Consider the following 24,436-nt stretch of genomic DNA (forward strand, 5'->3'; position numbering starts at 1 on the left):
TGGAGTCAGGCACGTTGAGCTGAGCGAGCTTGTCCTGGAGCAGAGCAGGGAGGATGGTGTTGAACGCAGAGCTGAAGTTCACAAACAGATGCTGGAGGATGAAGTCATTATCATTTTAATTTGGAGAGATCAGAACAAAGGCAATTTCACCAAAATGACCCAGAATTCTAAGGGGTTAAGCAGGTCGACATGTCTGGCGCTGCAGGATTTGAGTTCCTGGAGGCGTAGTGTGCTACTGATGGTAGCCTTTGTTACTTTGGTCTCAGCTCTGTGCAGGTCATTCACTAGGTCCCTCTGTGTGGTTCTGTGATCTTTGCTCACCATTCTTGTGATCGTTTCGACCCCACGAGGTGAGATCTTGCGTGGAGCCCCAGATCGAGGGAGATGATCATTGGTCTTGTATGTCTTCCATTTTCTAATAATTGCTCCCACAGTTGATTTCTTCACACCAAGCTGCACCTATTGCAGATTGAGTCTTCGGGGCCTGGTGTAGGTCTACAGTTTTGTTTGTGGTTCCTTTAACAGCTCTTTGGTCTTGGCCATAGTGGAGTTTGGAGTCTGACTGTTTGAGGTTGTGGACAGGTGTCTTTTATACTGATAACAAGTTCAAACAGGTGCCATTAATACAGGGAACGAGTGGAGGACAGAAGAGCCTCTTAAAGAAGAAGTCACAGGTCTGTGAGAGTCATAAATTTTGCTTGTTTTAAGGTGACCAAATACTTATTTTACCAAGAAATGAACAAATTAATGCAGTAAAAATCCTACAGTGTGATTTCCTGGATTCTTTCCCCTCATTCTGTCTCTCATAGTTGAAGTGAAACTATGATGAAAATTACAGGCCTCTCTCATCTTTTTAAGTGGGAGAACTTGCACAATTGGTGGCTGACTAAATATTTTCTTGCCCTTCTGTAGGTCTGGTTTTGTCATGGGTATGTGACCTGTGGATTCACTTTGTCCTGTTGTTTCAGGTCAGGGCCAAAGGGGGCACCAGAGACTGGACCTAGCCTAGAGTGGATCTGGGCTCAGACTTGTGCGCCTGTGGACCTGTGAAACATCATCCTCTGTGACCCAAATCCTGCTCCAACTCAAAGTCACAGGAAGCACCCTGATGAGTGCCCCGCCTGTTTTACCGGGACGCATCGGAGGAGACTCGTCCGCACTCGGCTCAGTATGTTTCCCATAATGCATTTCACATGATACTTGGTCTGGAGGATAGTACCTGTGTTAGATATGTATCATAATTTTCCCATCAGTTCAGTGGCAGTTTGTGAAAAAAGTTGAGAATAAAAGTACAATCCCTCTGCCTAAAATCCAGAGATAATTTACGCACAAGGAAGACATTTTTCTGACAGTTTAAATCTTCATTTAACTAAATTAAAAGGTGCCGTCATTTATTTTTATTTGGCTAATCATAACCATCGTGTAATCTAGCTAAAAGAAGATTAAATTTGGAAAAGTATATTATAACAAAATTTTAAGTTTAAAGGTAGAAGTTGAATTTTATTGCAAATAAAAGCTAAAAGTTGAGTTACTAGCTAAAATAGGCCTAAGAATTAAAAAGCATATTGGGAGCAGGTGGCTTGAATAGTCTCTCACTAGGAGGGCGGGAAAACAATGATCAGTCCTGGAGTCTCACAGTGTATTATGGACATTATCATTTCTGCCACAACAACAGATGCATGAAACCCTCCTCCTCCTGCATCTCCTTTTCCTTACCTCGATCAGGTCGAGTTTCTGTGTTCCTGGATTCTGAAGCTGGATCTCTGTCCTTCTATGAGGTCCGCTCAGATGGAGAACTGTTCCACCTCCACACCTTCAGCTCCTGCTTCACTGAGCTTCTGTTTCCTGGGTTTGGAGAGTTGAAGAAAAGTTCCTCTGTGTCTGTGGTGGATTTGAGTAGAGTGCCCCCTGGTGGACATAAGTGACTCCTGTATGATCTAACAATTCTGCGCATCCATCTGTCCTAAATCAGTAAAAATCTAAATACAAAATAGATATATGAGTCTGTCCTTAATGGCTTTAACATTATAGAACAATTAACCCAAAAAAAAAAGTAAAAAAAAACAACTATATAAACATTCCTTTCTTTTTTTTCTTTTTTTTTATCCACAAACAAACGGGGGAACAGAAAATAAAGGAAGGAAAAATGTGCTAAATGAGTCTAATGTTTCTTCACTTAAAAATATACAGAATGTGATCAGACTGAGCATTAGAGAGTTTCCTTCAAATGGATCAAATCGTCCTGTGTACTTCAATGCTCGAACAGCAACCAGTTTTTCCCAACTAACAGCCCTGAGCACGCTGAGGCTGCTCACGTTTGATCACTTGCACCATGGACAATATATGGCACATGGTGCACTGGTCCCGGTTTTGTCCATAGACTGTATATATAAATGGACATAGCTAACCTGCTAGCCACCACATTCCAAATAGGAATCAAGTATTGACTTCAAATTGTTCCAATGCACTTCAGTCTGTTCATAGTGCCAGACATTAAACACTGGCTTTCACAGAACTTTTTGCATTTAAATGAAAGCAAAACAGAATGTATAGTGTTTGGTTCAAATTTTTTTGATGTAGTTCCTGATCTTGGTTTTTCTCTCCAACATGTTGTCAGAAACCTGGGGGTTAAATTTGATGAGTATTTGCAGTTTGATAAACATGTTGACGGTGTAGTTAAAGCCAGTTTTTTTCAGCTTCATCTCCTGGCAAAAGTCAAACCATTTCTTTGTCAAGCTGACATGGAAAAGGCCATGCATGCTTTTATTAGTTCCAGGATTGACTATTGTAATGCTCTTTATATTGGAGTACATCAATACACTCTCCAACACTTGCAATTAGTTCAAAATGCTGCAGCCCGACTTCTGACAAACACTCGCAAACATAGTCACATCACCCCGATTCTGTACTCCCTCCACTGACTCCCAGAACGTTTGAGGATTTATTTTAAACTTTATTACTACAACATGAAGTCATTGAACCCAATATAAAGGTTGCATAAGCAGGTCAAAGGTCAGAGAGAATTGTTATTGTTTTGTGGAGAGGAGGAGAACATGCTTTTAATCAGGCAGCCTGGAGTTTGACTTTTGTGGGCAGAGTGACTGGCATCGTCTCATGGTAATCCAAAACCATCCCATGTAAAAATATACAGCAGCAGAGACAGCAGCAGAGACAGCAGCAGAGACAGCAGCAGAGACAGCAGCAGAGACAGCAGCAGAGACAGCAGAGCCTTCAGAGGTCAGGCAGGTCTGTATAAATACACCTTTGTGTGTAATCACAGCATAGCTCTGTTTCAGACTGCACTGTCAGGGCCACCCACAGTCACTCCACAGGCCTCTGAACAGGGTGGGGTCATCCTGTAGAATATAATGATTGTGATACTCAAATATAAAGGGGACATACTATGCAGAATCAACTTTTATGAGCTTTTAATCGTGTTACTATGGTGTTCTTTCATCATTAGCTTACTCACAACTGTATTTAGATCATACAAGTGGACTAAGTGAGTGTAACATCACCCAGAGTGTTCAGCTCCAATCAAACGAAGCTCATCGAGGCTCTAGCAATTACAGGGGCCAATTTGGAGCCAATATCCATATGTGGATTCTAAACGCCAGTATCATAGCAACCAAACAGCCAATCTGGAGCGAAGCTGTTGAAGCTAACAGCCTTTCCTGTCCCTGAACATAAATGACACCCAAAGTTCCCATAAAACATCAGAACAGTGGAGATAGCAGTGTTATGCACAATAAGAGAAAAAAAAGCCCACAATATGTGAACAACTCAGAGATGTGGACCAATAAACTATTCTCATGAAGATGGAAGGATATTAAGACAGAAGAAAAAGAAAAAAAGTGACTCCTACCAAATTGAAGTCTAAATAACAGTACGCGCAGTGATCAATATTAGACTATAATACTATACTTCCAGTAGTCACAAAACACAATAATACAGCTGAAAGTCAGCGATCTGTAAGCAAAATATCAACACATACGATAATTATATTAACATATGCATCTAAGCATTAATAACAAAAGTGACAGAAGTAACAAAGTAATAGTAATAATAATAATAACAATAATAATAATAAAAATAAAAAAGACCCGTAATGGTTTACACTATAGAGTGGAACAGGAGGCCGGATGATCACCCAACAGTTTACCGCGGAGTCAAAGTTTTTACATATTGTCTGGCCTCCTCTGCAGAAACAAACTCCTTCTAGACGTCCTTGTAGGTGATGCGAAGGCGAGCAGGGTAGAACAGACCATAACGAACACCGTCAATGTCCCGAAGTTGCCGCCTCACGTCGTTAAATGCAGCCCGGGCCCAAGCTACGTTTTCAGTAGCAGCTTTATTAGCCGTTAGCTGCGCTTGCAATGCCTGTAGATCAGCCCTAACGGGCTCTTTCTTAATGATACCTGCAATTTCATCTTTTAGCGTTGCCAGGAGCTTGAGTTTAAGTGCAGCGGTGTCCGAGACGGGATCTGATTCAACAGGTGGTGTTGAGGCGGGCTCAAGGTCGGCTATAGCTAGCGGTGCATCTGACGGGTTAGCCGCAGCCTGTAAGCTAGGTTTCAGTTGCGTTTGAATAATATTACGGGTCTTAATCTTACTTTTTCCAGCCATACTGTAGTCGACTTAAGCTGCTTTGAAGTTCGATGCGAAAAAATGTACAAAAATTGTGACTCAGCGCGCGGAAAATAACAATTTTAGTCGGTATTAGCAGGAGCTCACAAACACACGTGTTACTCCATGGACAGCTCGGCCACACCCCTCAGATAAACCTTTCTAACATATTTTACCAACAGTACCCACAGATTTTAGACCTCAGCAGACCTAAGGCTAAACTCATTCTAGCCTGTTTACTGTTGTCTCCTGTTTTATTGTGTTCTTTTATGGACCATGAGTCTGGAATAAATAAATGATAATGAATTTATTGTTTGGCAGGGAGCCAGGCCCAAAGGAGCAGCTGGACGCCATATTCAGGGTGAGTATCCCACGAGTGCAGCACAAATTATGAACCTGATAATTTCTGTTACTCACTGGACGATTGAACTCACTGTATCACAAGAAAACCTGCATTTCAACAATTTTAATTTTATCCATCCCCATCTGCATGAAATACTATTTCATGCAGGTGGGTGCCCCTTAGGTACTCAGCGTCTGGAGGAGGACGTCCTGACTTTTGTCAAAGAGCAGCTGCAGAGGCTCCACAGGCTCCTGGTCTCAGATTACCCAGAATGCTCTGAGAGTGAGGAGGAGGAGGAGCAGAGCAGCAGAGAGGCGGTTCTGAACATCACCCTGGACTTCCTGAGGAGGATGGACCAGGAGCAGCTGGCTCAGCGCCTGCAGGACAGTAAGAACTTTGTTACTGTCCATCTGAGGAACAGACCACACCAGACTGGACTTCACAGTGACAAAAGTCTACAGGTGTTTTAGGCTCACAGAAAGTACTATGACCCGGGTACATTAGGTGGAAGATTTATCCATCTGAGGAACAGCTGCTGGCTATGATCTGTTTCCTCTGGCCTCAGTCCTCAGCTCCTCCAGTCTCACACACCTGGATCTCAGTCACAACAACCTCCAGGACTCAGGAGTGGAGCTGCTGTGTTCGGGACTGAAGAGTGCCACCAGCAAACTGAAGACAGTGACCTGTGTGAGAGAGGAGCAGCAGTATCCAGATCATGAGGACAGATTTACAGACGACTATCAGGTCCTGAGCTGCACTGGCCTGAGGGGGCGCTGTTACTGGGAGGTGCAGTGGAGCAGTTGTGCTGAAATAGCAGAGTTTCAAAGGAATCAGACGGAGAGGAGAGACAGAGGAGTGTGAGTTTGGAGGCAATGATCAGTCCTGGAGTCTGAAAGTCTCTTTTGAAAGTTACTCTTTCTATCACAATAACAGACACACAGATCTGTCCTCCTCCTTGTTCTCCTTGTCCTCCTCCACCTCCTCCTCCCCCTTCCGTTCCTCAGGTCGAGTGTCTGTGTTCCTGGACTCTGAGGCTAGATCTTTGTCTTTCTTTGAGGTCAGTTTGTATGGAGAAATGTTCCACCTCCACAACTGCAGCTCCTCCTTCACTGAGCCTCTGTTTCCTGGGTTTGGAGTGATGTTTGAAGGTGACTCTGTGTCTGTGATGGATCTCAGTAGACCGCCCCCTGGTGGACATATGTGACTTTTATGATATAATGATCCTGTCCATCTATCTATATATAATTTTTTTTTTTTTTTCTCCACTTTCAAATAACAGTGGAAATGTGCAACAGAAAATAGAGAAAATGTGTTAAATGAGTCAAATATTTCTTCAGTTAAAAATATACAGAGTGTGATCAGACTGCGCATTAGAGAGTTTCCTTCAAACTGATATTGAACTATTTTTCAATGCTCGAACAGCAGCCATTTTGTCGCATCTACCAGCCCCGAGCGCACTGAGGCTGCTCACGTTTGATCACTTGAGCCTGTAAAACTGACTTTTTCCACTTTGGTAACAGATAGAATCACAAATCTGCAGCAGTCCCTTCACTGGCTTCCTGTCCAGTTTAAAATCCTCCTCCTGACTGTACGACTCCATCCCTTTTGGCGGTTTAACTTTCAACCATTTTCTGAAGCTCTGTGAGGAAACTGTTGAGAATTGTGGCCATTGAAATACACACTGCATTGAACTGAGCCTCAGATGATGGAGGAGAGTTTACTGCTTTAGTGTTGCACGGACTGAAGTGTCTCATTTTGACATGATGGAAAGAACCTCAGACTCAATGAGAGAAAATTTTTATAAAGAAGTGAAGATTCAACAAATACTTTAACCTAAAAAAAACATCAGATTATGGCAATAGGTCTGTTTTAACAAGAAAAAACAGTGATGAAGAGATAAGAATGTAATAAAAGGAAAACTTCAGAAACCAGATCCTGGATATGGCCCATGATGCACTGGTCCTGGTTTTGTCCATAGACTGTTTATATAAATAGACATAGCTAACCTGCTAGCCGCCACGTTCCAAATAGGAAGTGATCTTGGGCACGTTTCCGGCTCCATCAACTCTGGCTCCACTTCACTTTACATTCGAAAACTGTGGCCCCTCTTTTTTAACTGCTGCTTTCAGGCTCATTATTTTGGTATTAAAAATTTTGTATTGACCCACGCAGTATGATTCTGGTATTTTTCTCCTGTGATTGTGTCCGTAACGCAAGATATGAACATTAATAAAAGACAAATTAGCTGCCTTCTTTCCCCGAGGTCGCTCCCTCAGCAACAGGTTTGATTGACAGCATTGAAATAAAATAATGATGATAAATAAAGACAGAAAAATAACCAAAATAAAATCATAATAATAACATATAAATCAAGTAACGATCATGATCATATTAACACTGCATAGATGTGCAGATACACCCGGGGTTCTCCACACATCCAAACATGGACATAACACACACACTAAATGACTTTATACCAACACATTATTCACTTTACATTTACATTATTGCTTTGTTGAACTTGTTGAGTCTGTCTTTCCTGTGAAAAATAAGAATGGTCCCCAAATATAAGAACACATTTGTATTTGATTTCTAGTTGTATATGTGAGTCTTTCCAGTGGGAGAGTTGTTATTCATTCATTGTTCATTTCACTTTTCCTGGGTCTTCAAGTGTCTTTCCAGTGTCTCAATCACTCTTTTTGCTTCTCCTTTTGATTCCAGTTGTTGTTCTGTGGTAACTTGCCTAGTAGAAACAGTTTAGGCTCCAGGTCTGTTGTAACTGGAGAGGTCTGTTGTACAAGATCTGTGACTTCCTCCCAAAACAAGTAAATCTGTGGGAATTCCCTTTAGTGGTGAAGTCATGTGCATTAAGTAGCACATCTGAAGCATAAATCAGATATGTCCTTGAACTTTGGCTCCATCTTGAGTAAGTTACACTTGTTTTCTCTTTAAACGCATTTAATGTTTGACACACAGCCCCTGAAACAAACCAATCTCTTTTTTTGCACAATAAAGAAAGACCTTGAAAAATTCCCTTTTATTCCAAACTGAAGTCCAATTCAAAGGATTTAAACTATAAAAATGACTGTTCTGCTCATATTTCTTTATCTATTCCAGACTCTTTTAATTTTGTCCACAACCAATTATTTGATGAGTGGGACAAAACAATCTCAAGATTTGTACAGCAAAGCAGAAAACTTTGTGTCCAACTTTACAAAATACAACAAAAGAAAAGAGAAAAGACAGATGAAGAATGAGAAAACATATATATGTATGTCCCAATGGAGGACCACAGAACCACCTGTAAAAGTTCCACCTATTCACAGAGAAACACTGGGTGCTGGAGAAACTGTATCTGCCTAGTGGCCCACCACAATCATGTTTTGGGACTGTCTTGTGATTCATAAACACTGGACTGACATTAACAAAGCACTGCAAGCTGTTTTCAATACTCCCCACTTGACTTCAAAATGGTGTATTTGGTCCCAAAACTCCTGCCATGGAAACAATAGATGGATATCTTCGGAGCAGAAAAGAGGCCAGTATGGAAAAATATATGGTGCAAACTGCACCAACAATCAAGGACTGGACTGAAATTATAATTGAGATCTGAAAAAATAGAAAAAGAAAAAAAACCAAAAAACATTTGGACTGAATTTTAAAATGAACCTTTTTGTAAACTTTGGACAAAATAAGCTATAAGATGTGCAGTTATTTCATTTACACTTATTTCAAAGGATGCTGTTTGTGTAAATTATTTGCTCTCTGGGTTGTGTTCCAGTTTCTGTGATTTCCGTGTTCAAATAAAAAAAGAAAAAAAGAAAAAATTCCCTTCAATTTCTCCAGTAAAATTGTTCAGACATTTATCTGCTGTCTCAGAGACCTGGAGAGTGGCGCCCTCTGTTGGAGCTCAGTGTCACTGTCAGTGAGAGGCAGGACCACAGCCGCCACACAACTGAAACTGAAAGTGTTTGAGAGATGTGCTGTTGAAAAGTGTTTGAGAAGTTGACACAGTGAGTATTTCTCATAATTAACATGTCAAATATCGAAGCAGTGAATTGTTTGAGTTTATTCTAACTTTAGTCCTCTGATTGATCCTGATGTTGATCTATTTTATACATGGTTGGTTTCAGTTAAGACCAGGTCAAATATTTCCCCAGAACTAGTTAATTCCTGGTTTGGTTCTGTTTTGATCCATTTAGTCCTGGTTTTAACCTAATCTTGAACTACAGAGGTGGAAACAGTATTTGTACTCTAGTAAAAGGGCCTGGTGTGGGCCTCTTTTAAACATGGTTGATTTTGGGTGATACAAGGTTAAGTATTTGCATTGAAATAGTTTAGTCCTACTTTAGATCTGTTTGGATCTATGTTGTCCTGGTCCAATGGAGTAATCCTAACCCACACTATTGAGGAAGTAGAACATTTGAAACAGTCACACCCAGTTAAACCTTATGTGGTCATGTGTCCAGCAGAGGGAGACACAGACCCATCAGACCTCTGGGTGCAGGACATAGACACATTTCACAGTGACTCCACATCTGGAGAACAGAGCTTCTAAACAGGACACATCTCTGTATGTTCTGTTCAAATGGACTCTTCTTCTGATTCCAGCTCCTACAACATGGAGCCACCTGGACCTGGTCCCGGGTCTAAACCCAGACCTAAACCTGCTCCCAGCTCTGTGTCTCTGAATAGTGACCACTCCAAAGACCTTGTTCCAAACTTCAGCGACGCTCCCCCTAAAGAGCAGAGGTAAGACTGTAGCTGGGCTGCCCCAGTAGGAAAAACATGGACCAACATGAAATCAGCCTAATTTTGATTTACACAATTCATCCAAATGTAACATCTATTGTAGGATTTGCAGTTTATACATCCTACTCCTGCCACTGGGCACCTTTACTCAGGGGGGATAGATTACTGCGAAACAATGACAGCAAAAGAGTATCAGCCAGATCCTGGATCAACAGGAAGGTACAGAGGCTGCTTCAGTAGGTGCTATTAAAGGTGTGATTCATTGACTGAAGGTGTACGCTTTGGTCAAGGACAGAGAGATGCTTCTTGCTGTGTGCACAGCTGTAGACTATGGGCACGTACGTCCATCTGCTGTGCGTAAAGAGGGTGACTCGAGTCAATCATCTCCATACCTCTGAGCTCAGTTCACTCAGTCACAGACTTGAATGTGGAGGTCCCCATGTGTCTTACAGCACTGACAGGGTCATTTCAGTGCTCCCTCATGGGCTCATTTTACCATTGGTGATACGGCCTTGTCATTTTGCACGAGCAGTAGTCCTATTCCTAGAGACAATACTACTATTACTACTAAAAGTCATGCCAACACCAGTAGCATAGTCATTCAAATGTGCAAAAGTGGATAGTTCCTCCATTGTTTCCAATGTTGCATGTTTTACAAAGATAATTATTATCACATAATTTCATGGTAAATTTGTATCTTGTTTTAACATGAAACTATCACATAATTTCATGATAGTATCACGTCGTGATACTGCTCATTTTTATTTAGGAACAGCAGTTCTGCGCCATCGTAGGTTAGATTTACACCAACATAAGTTTGAACTACTGCAGAACAAATGAGCTCCACTGGCTCTACACTGCCCCCTGTGGACTAGCCCTGACAGTACACTCTCTCTGAGCTGAGAATAGGTGAGGTTCATGAGACATCACAATATTGTTGTAGACAGCTCAGAGTGGCTGCAGTCAGACTCTTGTGGGAGCACAGAGACAGCAGCATCATGCTTTTCACACAGACGTGGATAAATCTTGCCTGTTGCCTCATTTGCTGTATATGTAAAATACAAGAAACTGGAGGGATGGCACAGGGATAATCTCTCACATTACACTCTGCAATTTTACTGGACAATTTTCCTCTACTGTGCACAGAGAGAGCGCCAAGAAGGAAAAAAAAGGGGCCAAAAATTGTACAAATAAAATGTGTGTCTGCTTTTGTTCATGAAATAAATGTACAAAGTCATGTTTTTGTTTTTTGCTCATAACGATGACAGATTGTCCTAGAACAGATACCTGAAAAGCATCAGTTAAGTTTAATGTAAGTTTAATTATGTTGTGGACCCCAGAAGATTAGTCAGTAACTGATAGGTTTCTACTTAGAAACATAACGTAAACTAAAACTTATTTTCTACTTACCACAGTATAATTAGTTTTAGTGGAGTCCTCCTGACCATCAGAGCTTGTCCCCGAAGAGCTTGAGAGCAGAGCTTCTAAATATCTCTCTATATGTTCTGTTCAAATGGACTCTTCTTCTGATTCCAGGTCCTACAACATGGAGCCACCTAGACCTGGCCCCAGGTCTAAACCCAGACCTAAACCTGCTCCCAGCTCTGTGTTTCTGAAAAGTGACCACTCCAAAGGCTATCCTCCAAACTTTAGAGAAGCTCCTCCTGAAGACCAGAGGTAAGACCTTCTTAATCCAAAGCTCTGGACATGTTCTCAGGACAGCACCACCTGCTGTTCATCCTTCATCAGTGCAAACAGTGATCCTGTGTTTTAATGCAGCTACTCTCAGTGTGAGACAGATGAGTTCAGGTGGGACAGGATCACAGGGTCTTCTACAGATTGTACAGAGGTCTCAGAATCAGCTGTTCTGAACCAGGAATGTCCTGAATACATCACCGAGGGGAAACTACTGCACTACAGTATACTGGGGAATTTTATTCATTTCATCGAGGACCGTAACATCGCCCAGTATGCCGTGGCCGGGGCCCCACCACGGAGCCAGGCCTGGGGTTGGGGCTCGATTGCGAGCACCTGGTGGCTGGGTCTTTGCCCACGTGGTCCGGCCGGGCTTCGGGCCAAACAGCAGTGCAGAGTGCCCAGCCTTCTTGGAGTCCCTGGGAGGGGTACTAGACAGTGCACCAACCGGGGACTCCATTGTTCTACTGGGGGACTTCAATGCCCATGTGGGCAACACCAGTGACACCTGGAGAGGAGTGATCGGGAAGAACGGCCTCTCCGATCTGAACCTGAGTGGAGTTTTGTTATTGGACTTCTGTGCTAGTCACAGTTCGAGTGCAAGGATGTCGATCAGTGCGCATGGCACCAGGACACTCTAGGTCGGAGGTCGATGGTCGACTATATTGTCGTGTCTTGGACACTTGGATGAAGAGAGGGGCAGATCTGACAACCGATCACCACCTGGTTGTGAGTTGGATCAGCTGGCAGAGGAGGAAGCCGGATAGACCTGGCAGACCCAGGCATATTGTGAGGATCTGTTGGAAACATCTGGTGGAACCCTCTGTTAGCAGGGTCTTCAACTCACACCTCCGGGAGAGTTTCTCTCATATCCCTATCAGGCCTTACTGGCCTCTGGGACTCTTGAAGCAGGTAAGCCAAGCAGTCCTTGCAGTCGCAGAGGCAAAAATTCGGTGCTGGGAGGAGTTCGGAGAGGCCGTGGAGGAGGACAATTGGTTGGCGCCAAAGAAGTTTTGACAAAACATCCAACGCCTCAGGAGGGGGAAGCAGTGTTTCACCAACACTGTTTACAGTGCAGGGGGAGAGCTCAACTGGAGATGTTATTGGGTGGTGGAAAGAATACTTTCAGGATCTCCTCAATCCCACCGTCTTCCGAGGAGGAAGCAAAGATTGGGGACTCATAGGTAGACTCGTCCATCACCCTGCTGAAGTTACCAAGGTGGTTGGCAAGCTCCTCGGTGGTAAGGCCACAGGAGTGGATGAGATCTGTCCTGAGTATCTTAACTCTCTGGATGTTGTGGGGCTGTCTTGGCTGACACGCCTCTGCAACATTGAGCGGCGGTCGGGGACAATACCTGCGGAATGGCAGACTGGGGTGGTGGTCGCTTTGTTTAAGAAGGGGGACTGCAGGGTGTGTTCCAACTACAGGGGAATCACACTCCTCAGCCTTCCCGGTAAGGTCTATCCCAGGGTACTGGAGAGCAGTGTGTTTTTGTCCCTGTCGCGGAACACTGGACCACCTCTGTACTCTCCATGCTCAAGGGCTCATGGGAGTTTGCCCAACCAGTCCACATGTGCTTTGTGGACCTGGAAAAGGCATTCGACCGTGTCCCTCATGGTGTTCTCTGGGGGATGCTCTGGGAGTATGGGGTCCAAGGCGCTTTGCTAAGGGCTGTATGTTCGCATTGCCGGCAGTAAGTTAGACCTGCTCCCGGTGCATGTTGGACTCCACCAGGGCTGCCCTTTGTCACCGGTCCTGTTCATTGTATTTATGAACAGAATTTCTAGGTGCCGCCAGAGGCCGGAGGGGGTCTAGTTCAGGGACCACAGGAGCTCATATCTGCTGTTGGCAGATAATGGTGTATTGATGACTTCTTTGAGCCAGGATCTGCAGGAAAAGGTGGCTTGCCCTCTCCAGGTGGGTGGTGAGTCCTTGCCTCAAGTGGAAGAGTTCAAGTATCTTGGGGTCTTGTTCACAAGTGAGGGAAGGATGGAGCATGAGATTGACAGGAAGATCAGTGCAGCATCTGCAGTGATGCGGTCACTCAATTGGACTATTGTGGTGAAGAAGGAGCTGACCCGAAAGGCAAAGCTCTTACCTGTAAATTTACATTCCTACCCTCACTTATGGTCATGAGCTTTGGGTAATGACCAAAAGGACAAGTTCATGGATACAAATGGTCGAAATAAATTTCCTCCACAGGGTGGCTGGGTGCTCCCTTAGAGATAGGATGAGGAGCTCAGTCACACAGGAGGAGCTCAGAGTAGAGCCACCGCTCCTACATGTCGAGAGGGGCCAGCTGAGGTGGCTAGGGCATCTATTCCACATCCCATCAGGACGAGGCCCCAGGGAAGACCCAGGACACACTGGAGGGACTATGTCTCTCGGCTGACCTGGGAACGCCTCGGGATCCTCCTAGAAGAGCTGGAAGAAGTGTGTGTGGAGAGGGAAGTCTGGGCCTCCCTGCTGAAACTGCTGCCTCCGTGACGCGGCCCTGGATAAAGCGAAAGAAAACGGATGGGTGGACATTTTATTCAATTAGCTGAACTGCATTTAACCAAAGATAAACCTTTCTAACATATTTTACCAACAGTACCCACAGATTTTAGACCTCAGCAGACCTAAGGCTAAACTCATTCTACCTCAGACCTGATGAGTCTAAATGCACCCAAAGACAGCTGGTCCCTGCTCAGAGCTGTGGGACTCTCCTGTTCACTGTCTCTGTGTGTGAACCTCCTGTACACTGTAGTACACAGCCCCACTCTGGTGCAAATATAAGGTCACACTGAAAAACCTCAAAGTATCTGCTCATGATGCCCTCAGAATGCTGCTGAAAAAGTCCAGGGCCAGAAATGCCAGTCTCCTGTTCTGTCAGGCTTGTCTGAACACTTTTCAGACTCTCATGACAAACCTGATCTATAAATTCCTGTGTGGCCTAAATGAGTGTCTGAACTCTGTGGTGGTGATGCTGGTGAGTCCCAGGTTTAGTGCTGTGCAGAATCACTGCTCTTTATGGAAACACTGACTGTCTTTTATAACCCTGTTTTACTGTTGTCTCTTATTGTGTTCTTTTATGGACCATGAGTCTGGAATAGATAAATGATAATTAATTTATTGTTTGACAGGGAGCCAGGCCCAAAGGAGCAGCTGGACTCCATATTCAGGGTGAGTACCACACGAGTGCAGCATGTGTGGGGTTCTCTGTGGTGCTCCTCAGGTACTCTCTCTGACTAAACTCTTCTCTTATTGTTCTGTTCCAGCGTCTGGAGGAGAACGTCCTGACTTTTGTCAAAAAGCAGCTGCAGAGGCTCCACAGGCTCCTGGCCTCAGATTACCCAGAATGCTCTGAGAGTGAGGAGGAGGAGCAGAGCAGCAGAGAGGCGGTTCTGAACATCACCCTGGACTTCCTGAGGAGGATGGACCAGGAGCAGCTGGCTCAGCGCCTGCAGGACAGTAAGAACTCTGTTACTGTCCATCTGAGGACACGTTTTTCACGAGATTACAAGGGTGTGGCAAGATGGCGCCAGTGTGTCCCGGCAGCCGTCTGTCAGCTCTGCTTAAATTGCTATTTGCTATTGCATTTTTCTGTATTTTGTGCCAAGATATCTCTGGGTTATTAGTGTATGACCGACAGACACTTCTTGATTTCAAGCAATCTCATGAGCTGTACCTGCAACACAATTATGAAGATGCAACTTCCAGACTCCCTCCTCACTTGGCATCTGTCCCGGTTTACGTGCTGCACTCACCTGTCTCCATTCGGAAGAAGCGGCCGAGAAAGCGGGGGAAGCGTGGAGGCGTCTTAGTGAGAGTCCGGGCTTTTTCGAAGGCTAGGCATGGGATTGTGCCGCTTATTTCCAGTTCTGGATGCCCAGCACCCCAGGGATCGCATGGATTGCGGTGGATCCAGGCCGTGGTGCCCGCGCGTCTGCAGACCGGCCTGCGTCACCTGCCGCTTCGCGAGCGCTTCGCGAGCGCTTCGCCTCTCGCTGCGGTGTGGATCTCGGATGCCTCCGGTCGCTGTGCCGCGACTCCCCACGGGATGACGAGGATGTAACTTTACGTTTGGGCCTGTTGAATGCTAGGTCACTGGCTAACAAAACATTCCTGCTGAATTTTCACTTCGCGGAAACTGGATTTTATGTTTCTTACGGAGACGTGGCTTCAAGCTGGTGAGTCTGCCCCATTCTCAGAACTTTTACCACCTGACTGTTTTTACCTTAACTCTCCTCGGGCTACCGGCAAAGGTAGGGGGCTAGCAACGGTGTACAAAAGCAGCTACATTTGCCGACAAGTTCTGAAAGACTCCTTTTCCAGTTTCGAGCTTCAGACTTTTATTTTAAGCCTTGATCCTGCGGTCCTGTGCGCTTTGGTGTATCGCCCTCCAAAGTTCAATAAAAACTTCATCCAGGATTTTACAGACTTCTTAACAGGCTTGACGCTTAACTATGATCATTGTTTAATAGTTTGGGACTTCAATATTCACATCTGCTGTGAATCTAGACCTTTGGCCAAAGAGTTTTTAAATCTGATCGATTCTTTTAACTTAAAGCAGTCTGTGTCGGGCCCTACACACGAGAAAGGACACACCCTGGACTTGGTGCTGTCTTTTGGCCTCGATGTAAACATAATTGTAAACACTTTATTGTACGATGTAAACACTTTATTGTACTGTTTTCTGTGGCGTTGTCTCGGTGCATAGTTAGTCCGTGCGCACCAGCGCGTCGGGAGCGTACATTGAACTCCACGACTGCCTCTTTATTTTCTGGCGCTTTCAGTGCATATGGAATTATGAATAGTGACAATCTGGAAGATGTATCGCCGGATCATCTACTCTCCTCTTTCACTGATATTTGTACAGAGGTTTTGGACTCAGTGGCTCCATTCAGGCTTAAACGTGCTAAGCCTAAATCACAGCCGTGGTTTAATGATACCACACGTGAACTTAGGCGCACATGCAGACGCGCTGAGAGGAAATGGAAAAAGGATGGACTACAGGTCTCCCAGCAAATTCTGAGAGACAGTCTTACAGAATATCAGCGGGCTGTTAAAACTGCTAAATGTAACTTTATGTCCAACCTTGTGACGTCCAACTGCCACAGACCACAAATGCTTTTTAACACTTTGAAATCCCTTATAAATCCTTGTAACACAAATATTGTAGTGCCATCACCAACACTTTGTGAACAGTTCTTGTCATTTTTCACTGATAAATTCTCAGTGCTTAGGTAAACACTGACACCTGTTGTGGTTCCTGTAGCTCCAACAGTTTGTAATTCGGTCTTTGAGCATTTTGATCCAGTATCTTTTTGTAACTTGAAGAAAATTGTCCAACAGCTAAAACCTTCCTCTTGTCCTCTAGACATTATTCCAAGTCGCCTTTTCAAAAATGTTTTTGATTCTATTGGACCTTTTATGGTTAAAATTGTAAATTCATCTTCGTTGTCAGGTTGTTTCCCAACTTCTCTGAAACATGCTGTTGTCCAGCCTCTCATCAAAAAGTCAAATCTTGACTCAAATGTTCTGTCTAACTTTAGACCGATTTCTAAGTTGCCCTTTATGTCCAAAGTTTTAGAGAAGGTTGTGTATGATCAGCTGCAGGCCTATCTCAGTTCAAATGAAATTGGTGAAAAATTCCAATCTGGTTTTAAATCACAGCACAGTACCGAAACTGCCCTCTTAAGAGTTTTTAATGACCTGCTTTTAACAGTGGACTCAGGACAGTCTGCTGTTCTTTTGCTTTTAGACTTATCGGCAGCCTTTGACACGGTGGACCACAGCATTCTTTTAACCCGCTTAGAGTCATGTGTGGGCATGAAGGGTACAGTCCTCAGATGGCTCCAATCATATCTGTCTAATAGGAGCTTTTCTGTTAACTTAGGATCGTATTCGTCTTCTGTATCACCCTTAAATTATGGTGTACCCCAGGGTTCTACATTAGCGCCTGCTCTTTTTGCTTTATATATGCTTCCCCTGGGTGCTGTTTTTAAAAAACACAAAGTGTCTTTTCATTGTTTTGCAGATGACATTCAAATTTATCTGCCTATGACGGCGGCCGATAGTCAGACCACAATTAAAACACTGCAGGACTGTCTCAGAGATGTACAAAATTGGATGAGCAGTAACTTTTTAAACTTAAACCAAAGTAAAACTGAAATTGTGGTTTTTGGTCAAACCGAGCTACTCGCTGGACATGACAGTGTGATTGGGTCACTTCTGTCGTCCTTCAGTGAGGAATCTAGGAGTGATCGTGGACTCCATGTTCAAACTCGACAAACATATCAGCTCGGTTATAAGAACTAGCTTTTTTCAGCTCCGGACTCTGGCTAAACTTAAGCCTTACTTGCCTCTGGCTGATTTTGAAAAAGCCATACATGCTTTTATCACATCACGCCTGGATTATTGCAACTCTTTGTATGTAGGTCTGGACCAGGGCTCTATACAGCGTCTGCAGACTGTTCAGAATGCTGCAGCTCGGCTTCTGACTAAAACAGACGGGAGCACATTACGCCTGTTCTGTGCACTTTACATTGGCTCCCTATTGCTTTTCGGGTAAAATTCAAAGTGTTATTGATTGTTTTTAAATGTCTTAACTTTATGGGCCCAGCCTATCTTAGGGAGCTGCTGCAGCCCTATACTCCTCCCAGAGCTCTGAGGTCAGCTGACCAGCTTCTACTTACTGTGCCTAAAGCTCGGCTCAAAACTAGGGGTGACAGGGCCTTTTCTGTGGCAGCGCCCAAATTGTGGAACAGTCTCCCTTTGTCTGTCCGATCATCTGAGTCTGTTACTCACTTTAAGTCTCGGCTCACAACTCATCTTTTCTCCCTGGCTTTTAATATTGTGTAGATAGAATGTGTTGGTACTTGCACTGTTATTGTATTGTATTTTATGCTCTTTTGTATAATGTAATTATTCCTCATTGTGTTTTATGTGTTTAGTTGTTTTATGTGAAGCACTTTGGTCAGCTGAGGTTGTTTTTAAATGTGCTATATAAATAAACTTGAATTGAATTTAATTTAATTGAGGAACAGACCACACCAGACTGGACTTCACAGTAACAAAAGTCTACAGGTGTTTTAGGCTCACAGAAAGTACTATGACCCGGGTACATTAGGTGGAAGATTTATCCATCTGAGGAACAGCTGCTGGCTATAATTTGTTTAACCTAAAGGCTGTCCACCGAATGTTCCACAGTATTAAACACATGTGTCTACCATTTATTCACTTATATGTGTTTTATTGCTCTTTCAAAAAATGCACTCTTTTAGTGAGGTTTATCTCTTAACAGATGTGATTTGTAACTTGTTACCTGTAACATGCTCTGTCTCCTTGAAGTGTAATAAAAAAATATATATCTTCACGAAAACAAGCAGGTTTCAGACCCTCCACTAAAAAAAGTCACATTCTGGGTCTTTAACTTTACAATTAAAAGTAGCATATTTTCTATTTGAACATCTAGTTCAGAAGAAGTTGAAATGAAGAAGTTTTCAGAAGTAGGTTGAGTTGACAGTTGTTTGTGTTTTTATTCAGGAAACAGTGTTGGAGTTTGTAAAGATAAACTGAAGAGACATCTGCAGCAGAGGTTCAGCCGAGTGTTTGAGGGCGTGGCTAAAGCAGGAGACTCCACCCCCCTGACCCAGATCTACACAGAGCTCTACATCACAGAGGGCGGAGCCTCAGAGGTCAACCAGGAACATGAGGTCAGACACATGGAGACTGCATCCAGGAGACCAGCTTCTCCAGAGACCACCATCACATGTGAAGACCTCTTTAAAGCCCGCCCACATTCACCAGAGCCAATCAGAACGGTGCTAACAAAGGGCGTGGCCGGTGTAGGGAAAACAGTGCTGACTCAGAAGTTCTGTCTGGACTGGGCTGAGGGCAGAGCCAACCAGAACCTCCAGCTGCTGTTCCCGTTCACTTTCAGAGAGCTCAATGTGCTCAGAGACACACAGTTCAGCCTGGTGGGACTGATGCACCACTTCTTCAGTTCATCCAAAAGTCTCTATAGCTTCCAACAGCTCCAGGTGATGTTCATCTTTGACGGTCTGGACGAGTGCAGACTTCCTCTGGACTTCAGCCGAACTCAGGTCCTGACTGACCCCACAGAGTCCACCTCAGTGCATGTGCTGCTGATAAACCTCATCAGGGGGAACATGCTTCCCTCTGCTCATCTGTGGATAACCACACGTCCTGCTGCGGCCAGTCAGATCCCTGATGAATGCATCTCCATGATGACAGAAGTGCGAGGATTCACTGACCTGCAGAAGGAGCAGTATTTCAGGAAGAGGTTCAGAGACCAGGCCACAGCCGTCATCTCCCATATCAAGAGCATCCGCAGCCTCTACATCATGTGTCACATCCCGATCTTCTGCTGGATCCTCTCCACAGTTATACAGAAGCTTCTGGAACAGACACAGGAATCAGAGCTGCCCCGGACTCTCACACAGATGTACATCCACTTCCTGGTGGTGCAAGCCAAAGTCCAGAACATTAAGTATCACAAGGGATCTGGGGTGGACTTTCATTGGACTCCAGAGACCAGGGAGATGGTGCGGTCTCTGGGAAAACTGGCCTTTGAGCAGCTGCAGAAAAGAAACCTGATCTTCTACGAGTCTGACCTGAGCGAGTGTGGGCTGGACGCTGCAGTGGCCTCAGTGTACTCCGGAGTGTTCACACAGGTCTTTAGAGAGGAGCCAGGCCTGTACCAGGACAAGGTCTACTGCTTCATCCATCTGAGTGTGCAGGAGTTTCTGGCTGCTCTTCACATCCATCAGACCTTCACAAAGTCTGGAGTCAACCTGCTGGAGGTTCAGCAAACTTCTTTTCTTCCTCGACTGTTTAAAAACAAGACTGAACTGATTTTCTTATACCGCTCTGCTGTGGACCAGGCCTTACAGAGTCCAAACGGACACCTGGACCTGTTCCTGCGCTTCCTCCTGGGGCTGTCTCTGCCAACCAATCAGAGCCTGCTGCAGGGTCTGCTGACTCAGACAGGAAGTGACCAGCTCAATCAAGAGTCAGTAAAATACATCAAACAGAAACTGAACGAAAAGAGTCTGACTGTCGAAAGAAGCTTGAACCTGCTCCACTGTCTGAATGAGCTGAATGACAACAGTCTGGTACAGCAGATACAGAGATCCATGACAGAAGGATTACTCTCCTTGTTAAGTTCTCCTGCTCAGTGGTCGGCCCTGTCCTTCCTGTTATTGTCCTCAGAGTCAGACCTGGAGGAGTTTGACCTGAGGAAATATTGTTCCTCAGAGACAGCTCTCCTGGGTCTGCTGCTGGTGGTGAAAGCCTGCACCAAAGCCCTGTGAGTCCAGACTGTATTTAAAGTCTTGTGTGGTAGTTCTAGGCTCTAATGTCTCTTTCTCTCTCCTCAGTCTGATTGGTTGTGGCCTGTCCCCTCACAGCTGTGGTCCTCTGGCCTCAGTCCTCAGCTCCTCCAGTCTCACTCACCTGGATCTCAGTCACAACAACCTCCAGGACTCAGGAGTGGAGCAGCTGTGTGCTGGACTGCAGAGCGCCCCCTGCAGACTGAAGACTCTCAGGTTCTTGTTGAATTAGCCTAAGATTAGACTCACCTTTCCCAACACAGAGAAAAATATTTCAATCTCGAGATAATGATTCATAACCTAATGTTAAACTGCGATAGGAGGAAGCAGGTGATTCAATATATGTAACTCGTTTTTGGCTCTCACAATTCCCTTTGCACTTCTCTCGGGTTCACAAGCATTAACGTTTTCCTCCTGTGTTTGGGATCAATAAAATACTTCGTAATTAGATGTAGATTGAACGGTCTGCTTCTGTAACAAAGTGCTGCTTTTACAATGCTCTATATTTCAAAGTAAAATCAGATGCCCCATCCTTAATAGAGAGTCTGTCACCTGAGCTACAGTCGTTGGCACTGTAGTTCTGTTTCCTTCTCAATGTACAGATGGATCTGTGCATTGTTACTGACTGTAACATTATGTTTCCTCAGTCTTTGTGGCTGTGGCCTGTCCCCTCACAGCTCTGATCCTCTGGCCTCAGTCCTCAGCTCCTCCAGTCTCACACACCTGGATCTCAGTCACAACGACCTCCAAGACTCAGGAGTGGAGAAGCTGTGTTTTGGACTGAAGAACCCCCCCTGCAGACTGGAGACTCTCAGGTGAGACAATGTCATCATTCACTCTGCCCCCTAGGGTCCCCATGAGTATAGGGCCACCCGCATGTGTCCACAAGTGTAGTGATTTGTGTCTTTAGGCTGTCTGGATGTCTGGTCTCAGAGAGGGGCGGGGCTGCTCTGGTCTCAGCTCTGAGCTCTGCCCCCTTCCGTCTGAGAGCATTAGACCTGAGCTACAACCATCCAGGACCCTCAGCTGAGCTCCTGACTGCTGTTTGGCACAACCCTGACTGTCCCCTGCAGTCTCTCAGGTGTGGTTCTCTGATCCATGGTTGGTTCAGATCCTGGTCTCTGGTCTGGTCTAAACTGGACTTGTGTGTTTCAGGTTGGATCCTGCTGGAGAACAGTGGATGGTCCCAGGTCTGAGGAAGTGTGAGTCTCTGTATTATAAGGGCATTAACATTATGTAACTTTATCAGGATTCAAGTCCTCACAGTTATAGAAGAGATATCTGTGGGTGATTTGAGCTACAAAATATGTATATGGACATGAGATGGTTTTGTTCATGTATGTATTATTACAGCTCACAATATAATTAAAATAAAACAAAGAACTTTGAAATTCTCAGGAACAGGGAGTGATATGTGATATGTTTGTGTTCTCAGATTCCTGTGAGTTTTCTCTGGATCCAAACACAGCTCACAGAAAACTCAAACTGTCTAAGGACAAACAGACAGTGACCTGTGCGAGAGAGGAGCAGCAGTATCCAGATCATGAGGACAGATTTACAGACTGGTATCAGGTCCTTAGCTGCACTGGCCTGAAGGGGTGCTGTTACTGGGAGGTGCAGTGGAGCGGTTGTGCTGAAATAGCAGTGAGTTACAAAGGAATCAGACGGAGAGGAGAGACAGAGGACTGTAGGCTTGGAGATAGTGATCAGTCCTGGAGTCTGAGAGCCTTAAATGGACGTTACTATTTCTGTCACAACAGACAAACAGCCCTCTCCTCCTCTTTCTTCTCCTCCTTTTCCTCCCGTCACTCAGGTCGAGTGTCTGTGTTCCTGGACTCTGAGGCTGGTTCTCTGTCCTTCTTTGAGGTCCGCATAGATGGGGAACTGTTCCACCTCCACACCTTCAGCTCTTCCTTCACTGAGCCTCTGTTTCCTGGGTTTGGGTTTGGAGAGTTGGAGGAAGGTGACTCTGTGTCTGTGGTGGATCTGAGATGAGCACCCTCTGGTGGACATATACAACTCTTTTATGATTATAATGATTCTGTGCACCAGTGATTCCTAAATGAGCAAAAATGTAAATAAAAAATAAATGTATGAGTCTGTCCTACATGTGTTTGTTCTAAATGTCTTTAAAACTGACAGAACAATAAAAACAAATGAAAAAAACAACATAAAAAGTAAAACAATTAAGGGAAAAGTGTAAAAATAGCAGAAATATGCAGCAGGAACAAGAAAAAATCTGTTACAAACTAAGAAAATAAACATTGAAATCTTAAAACAATAATGAATAAAAACAATGTTTATTAAAAAGGAGACAATTTGTTAGTAATTCTGCAAAACTACAGAAGAATGAGGTAGATTTAGGAATAAATCTGACTGTCCTCCATGAATCTGTCCTCCATGAGCCTTAGTCTGTCTTACATGAGTCTGTCCTACATGGGTCTGTGCTACATGACCCTGATCTACATGAGCTTGTCCTGCATGAGTTAGAGAACAAGTACTTGGATCTTTGGCTTGTTTGGTCTTGTTGCCAGGTTGCCATTTTCTTGTGAGATATCAAGGTACATGTAATTGTCCTCAATGTCTGCTATTGTGCCTTTTGGGAGTGAGACTTCTGTGTGGACTGCCTTCCCTCTCTTTGTCACCATCCGGCTACACTTTTCAAGCCCGAATGACATTCCAAAGTCTGTGCTGTAGATCCTACTGGTGTGGATGAGTCGATGTCTTGCTCATTCTTAGCATACAGCTTGATGTCATGCACTTAGAGGAGGTGACTGATGGTGGCCCCATTCCTGAGTTGGTATCCATAGACAGTATTGCTGATGTCTTGGCTGAGGAGTTTCAGACCTATGCTGTTTGTGGCAGTCATAGGCTTTCTTGTAATCATTCGAGGCAGTGCACAGGTTGGTCTTATGGGTTCAGTTTCGAGCGACTGTTCGATCTACTGGGAGCTGGTGTTTGGCTCCCCCGGTCTCTTTGCTGATGCCCTTCAGTGCTGTGCTCATGTATTGATCTATGTGCTTACTTACCATAGCTGCGATGATGCCTGACATGAGCTTCCTTGTTGTGGAGAGACAGGTTAGTGGTCGATAGTTGGATGGGACTGTGCCCTTTGAGGCATCTTTCTGGATGAGGGTGAGTCCCATCCCTTAACAGCTGGTTCATTTGTGCTGGGAGGCACTCATGGAGAGCTCACAGAGCTCTACATCACAGAGGGCGGAGCCTCAGAGGTCAACCAGGAGTATGAGGTCAGACACATAGAGACTGCGTCCAGGAAACTGGCTGCTCCAGAGACCACCATCACATGCGAAACCTGTCCCCATTCACCAGACCCAATCAGAGCGGTGCTGACGAAGGGTGTGGCATGGTGTGTGGGGAAAACAGTGCTGACTCAGAAGTTCTGTCTTGACTGGGCTGAAGGCAGAGCCAACCAGGACCTCCAGCTGCTGTTCCCATTCACTTTCAGAGAGCTCAATGTGATCAGAGACACACAGTTCAGCCTGGCGGGACTGCTGCACCACTTCTTCAGTTCATTCAAAGGTCTCTGCAGCTTCCAACAGCTCCAGGTCTTGTTTATCTTTGACGGTCTGGACGAGTACAGACTTCCTCTGGACTTCAGCCAAACTCGGGTCCTGACCACGCAGAACCCCAACCCCACAGAGTCCTCCTCAGTCCATGTGC

General features: G+C 44.7%; 1 protein-coding gene across 3 annotated transcripts in view; it reads left to right on the plus strand.

Moving 5' to 3' along the window:
• Positions 1-22,860, plus strand: part of LOC129456150 (NACHT, LRR and PYD domains-containing protein 3-like) — a 108,281-nt gene extending 85,421 nt beyond the window's left edge. Inside the window, exons 3-12 of one of the 3 annotated variants that reach the window (XM_055228677.1) lie at positions 9,581-9,721; positions 11,258-11,398; positions 14,543-14,582; positions 14,678-14,870; positions 18,948-20,733; positions 20,804-20,971; positions 21,403-21,570; positions 21,666-21,836; positions 21,911-21,957; positions 22,191-22,860. In XM_055228677.1, coding sequence (XP_055084652.1) covers positions 9,581-9,721; positions 11,258-11,398; positions 14,543-14,582; positions 14,678-14,870; positions 18,948-20,733; positions 20,804-20,971; positions 21,403-21,570; positions 21,666-21,836; positions 21,911-21,957; positions 22,191-22,750 — 3,415 coding nt within the window. In that variant the 3' untranslated portion in view covers positions 22,751-22,860. The remainder of the gene's footprint in view (positions 1-9,580; positions 9,722-11,257; positions 11,399-14,542; positions 14,583-14,677; positions 14,871-18,947; positions 20,734-20,803; positions 20,972-21,402; positions 21,571-21,665; positions 21,837-21,910; positions 21,958-22,190) is intronic. The other 2 variants (XM_055228679.1, XM_055228678.1) reach the window with 2 other exon arrangements.
• Positions 22,861-24,436: the final 1,576 nt, after the last annotated feature.

The sequence above is a fragment of the Periophthalmus magnuspinnatus genome, chromosome 17, assembly GCF_009829125.3.
Source record: "Periophthalmus magnuspinnatus isolate fPerMag1 chromosome 17, fPerMag1.2.pri, whole genome shotgun sequence".
Taxonomy (NCBI): domain Eukaryota; kingdom Metazoa; phylum Chordata; class Actinopteri; order Gobiiformes; family Gobiidae; genus Periophthalmus; species Periophthalmus magnuspinnatus.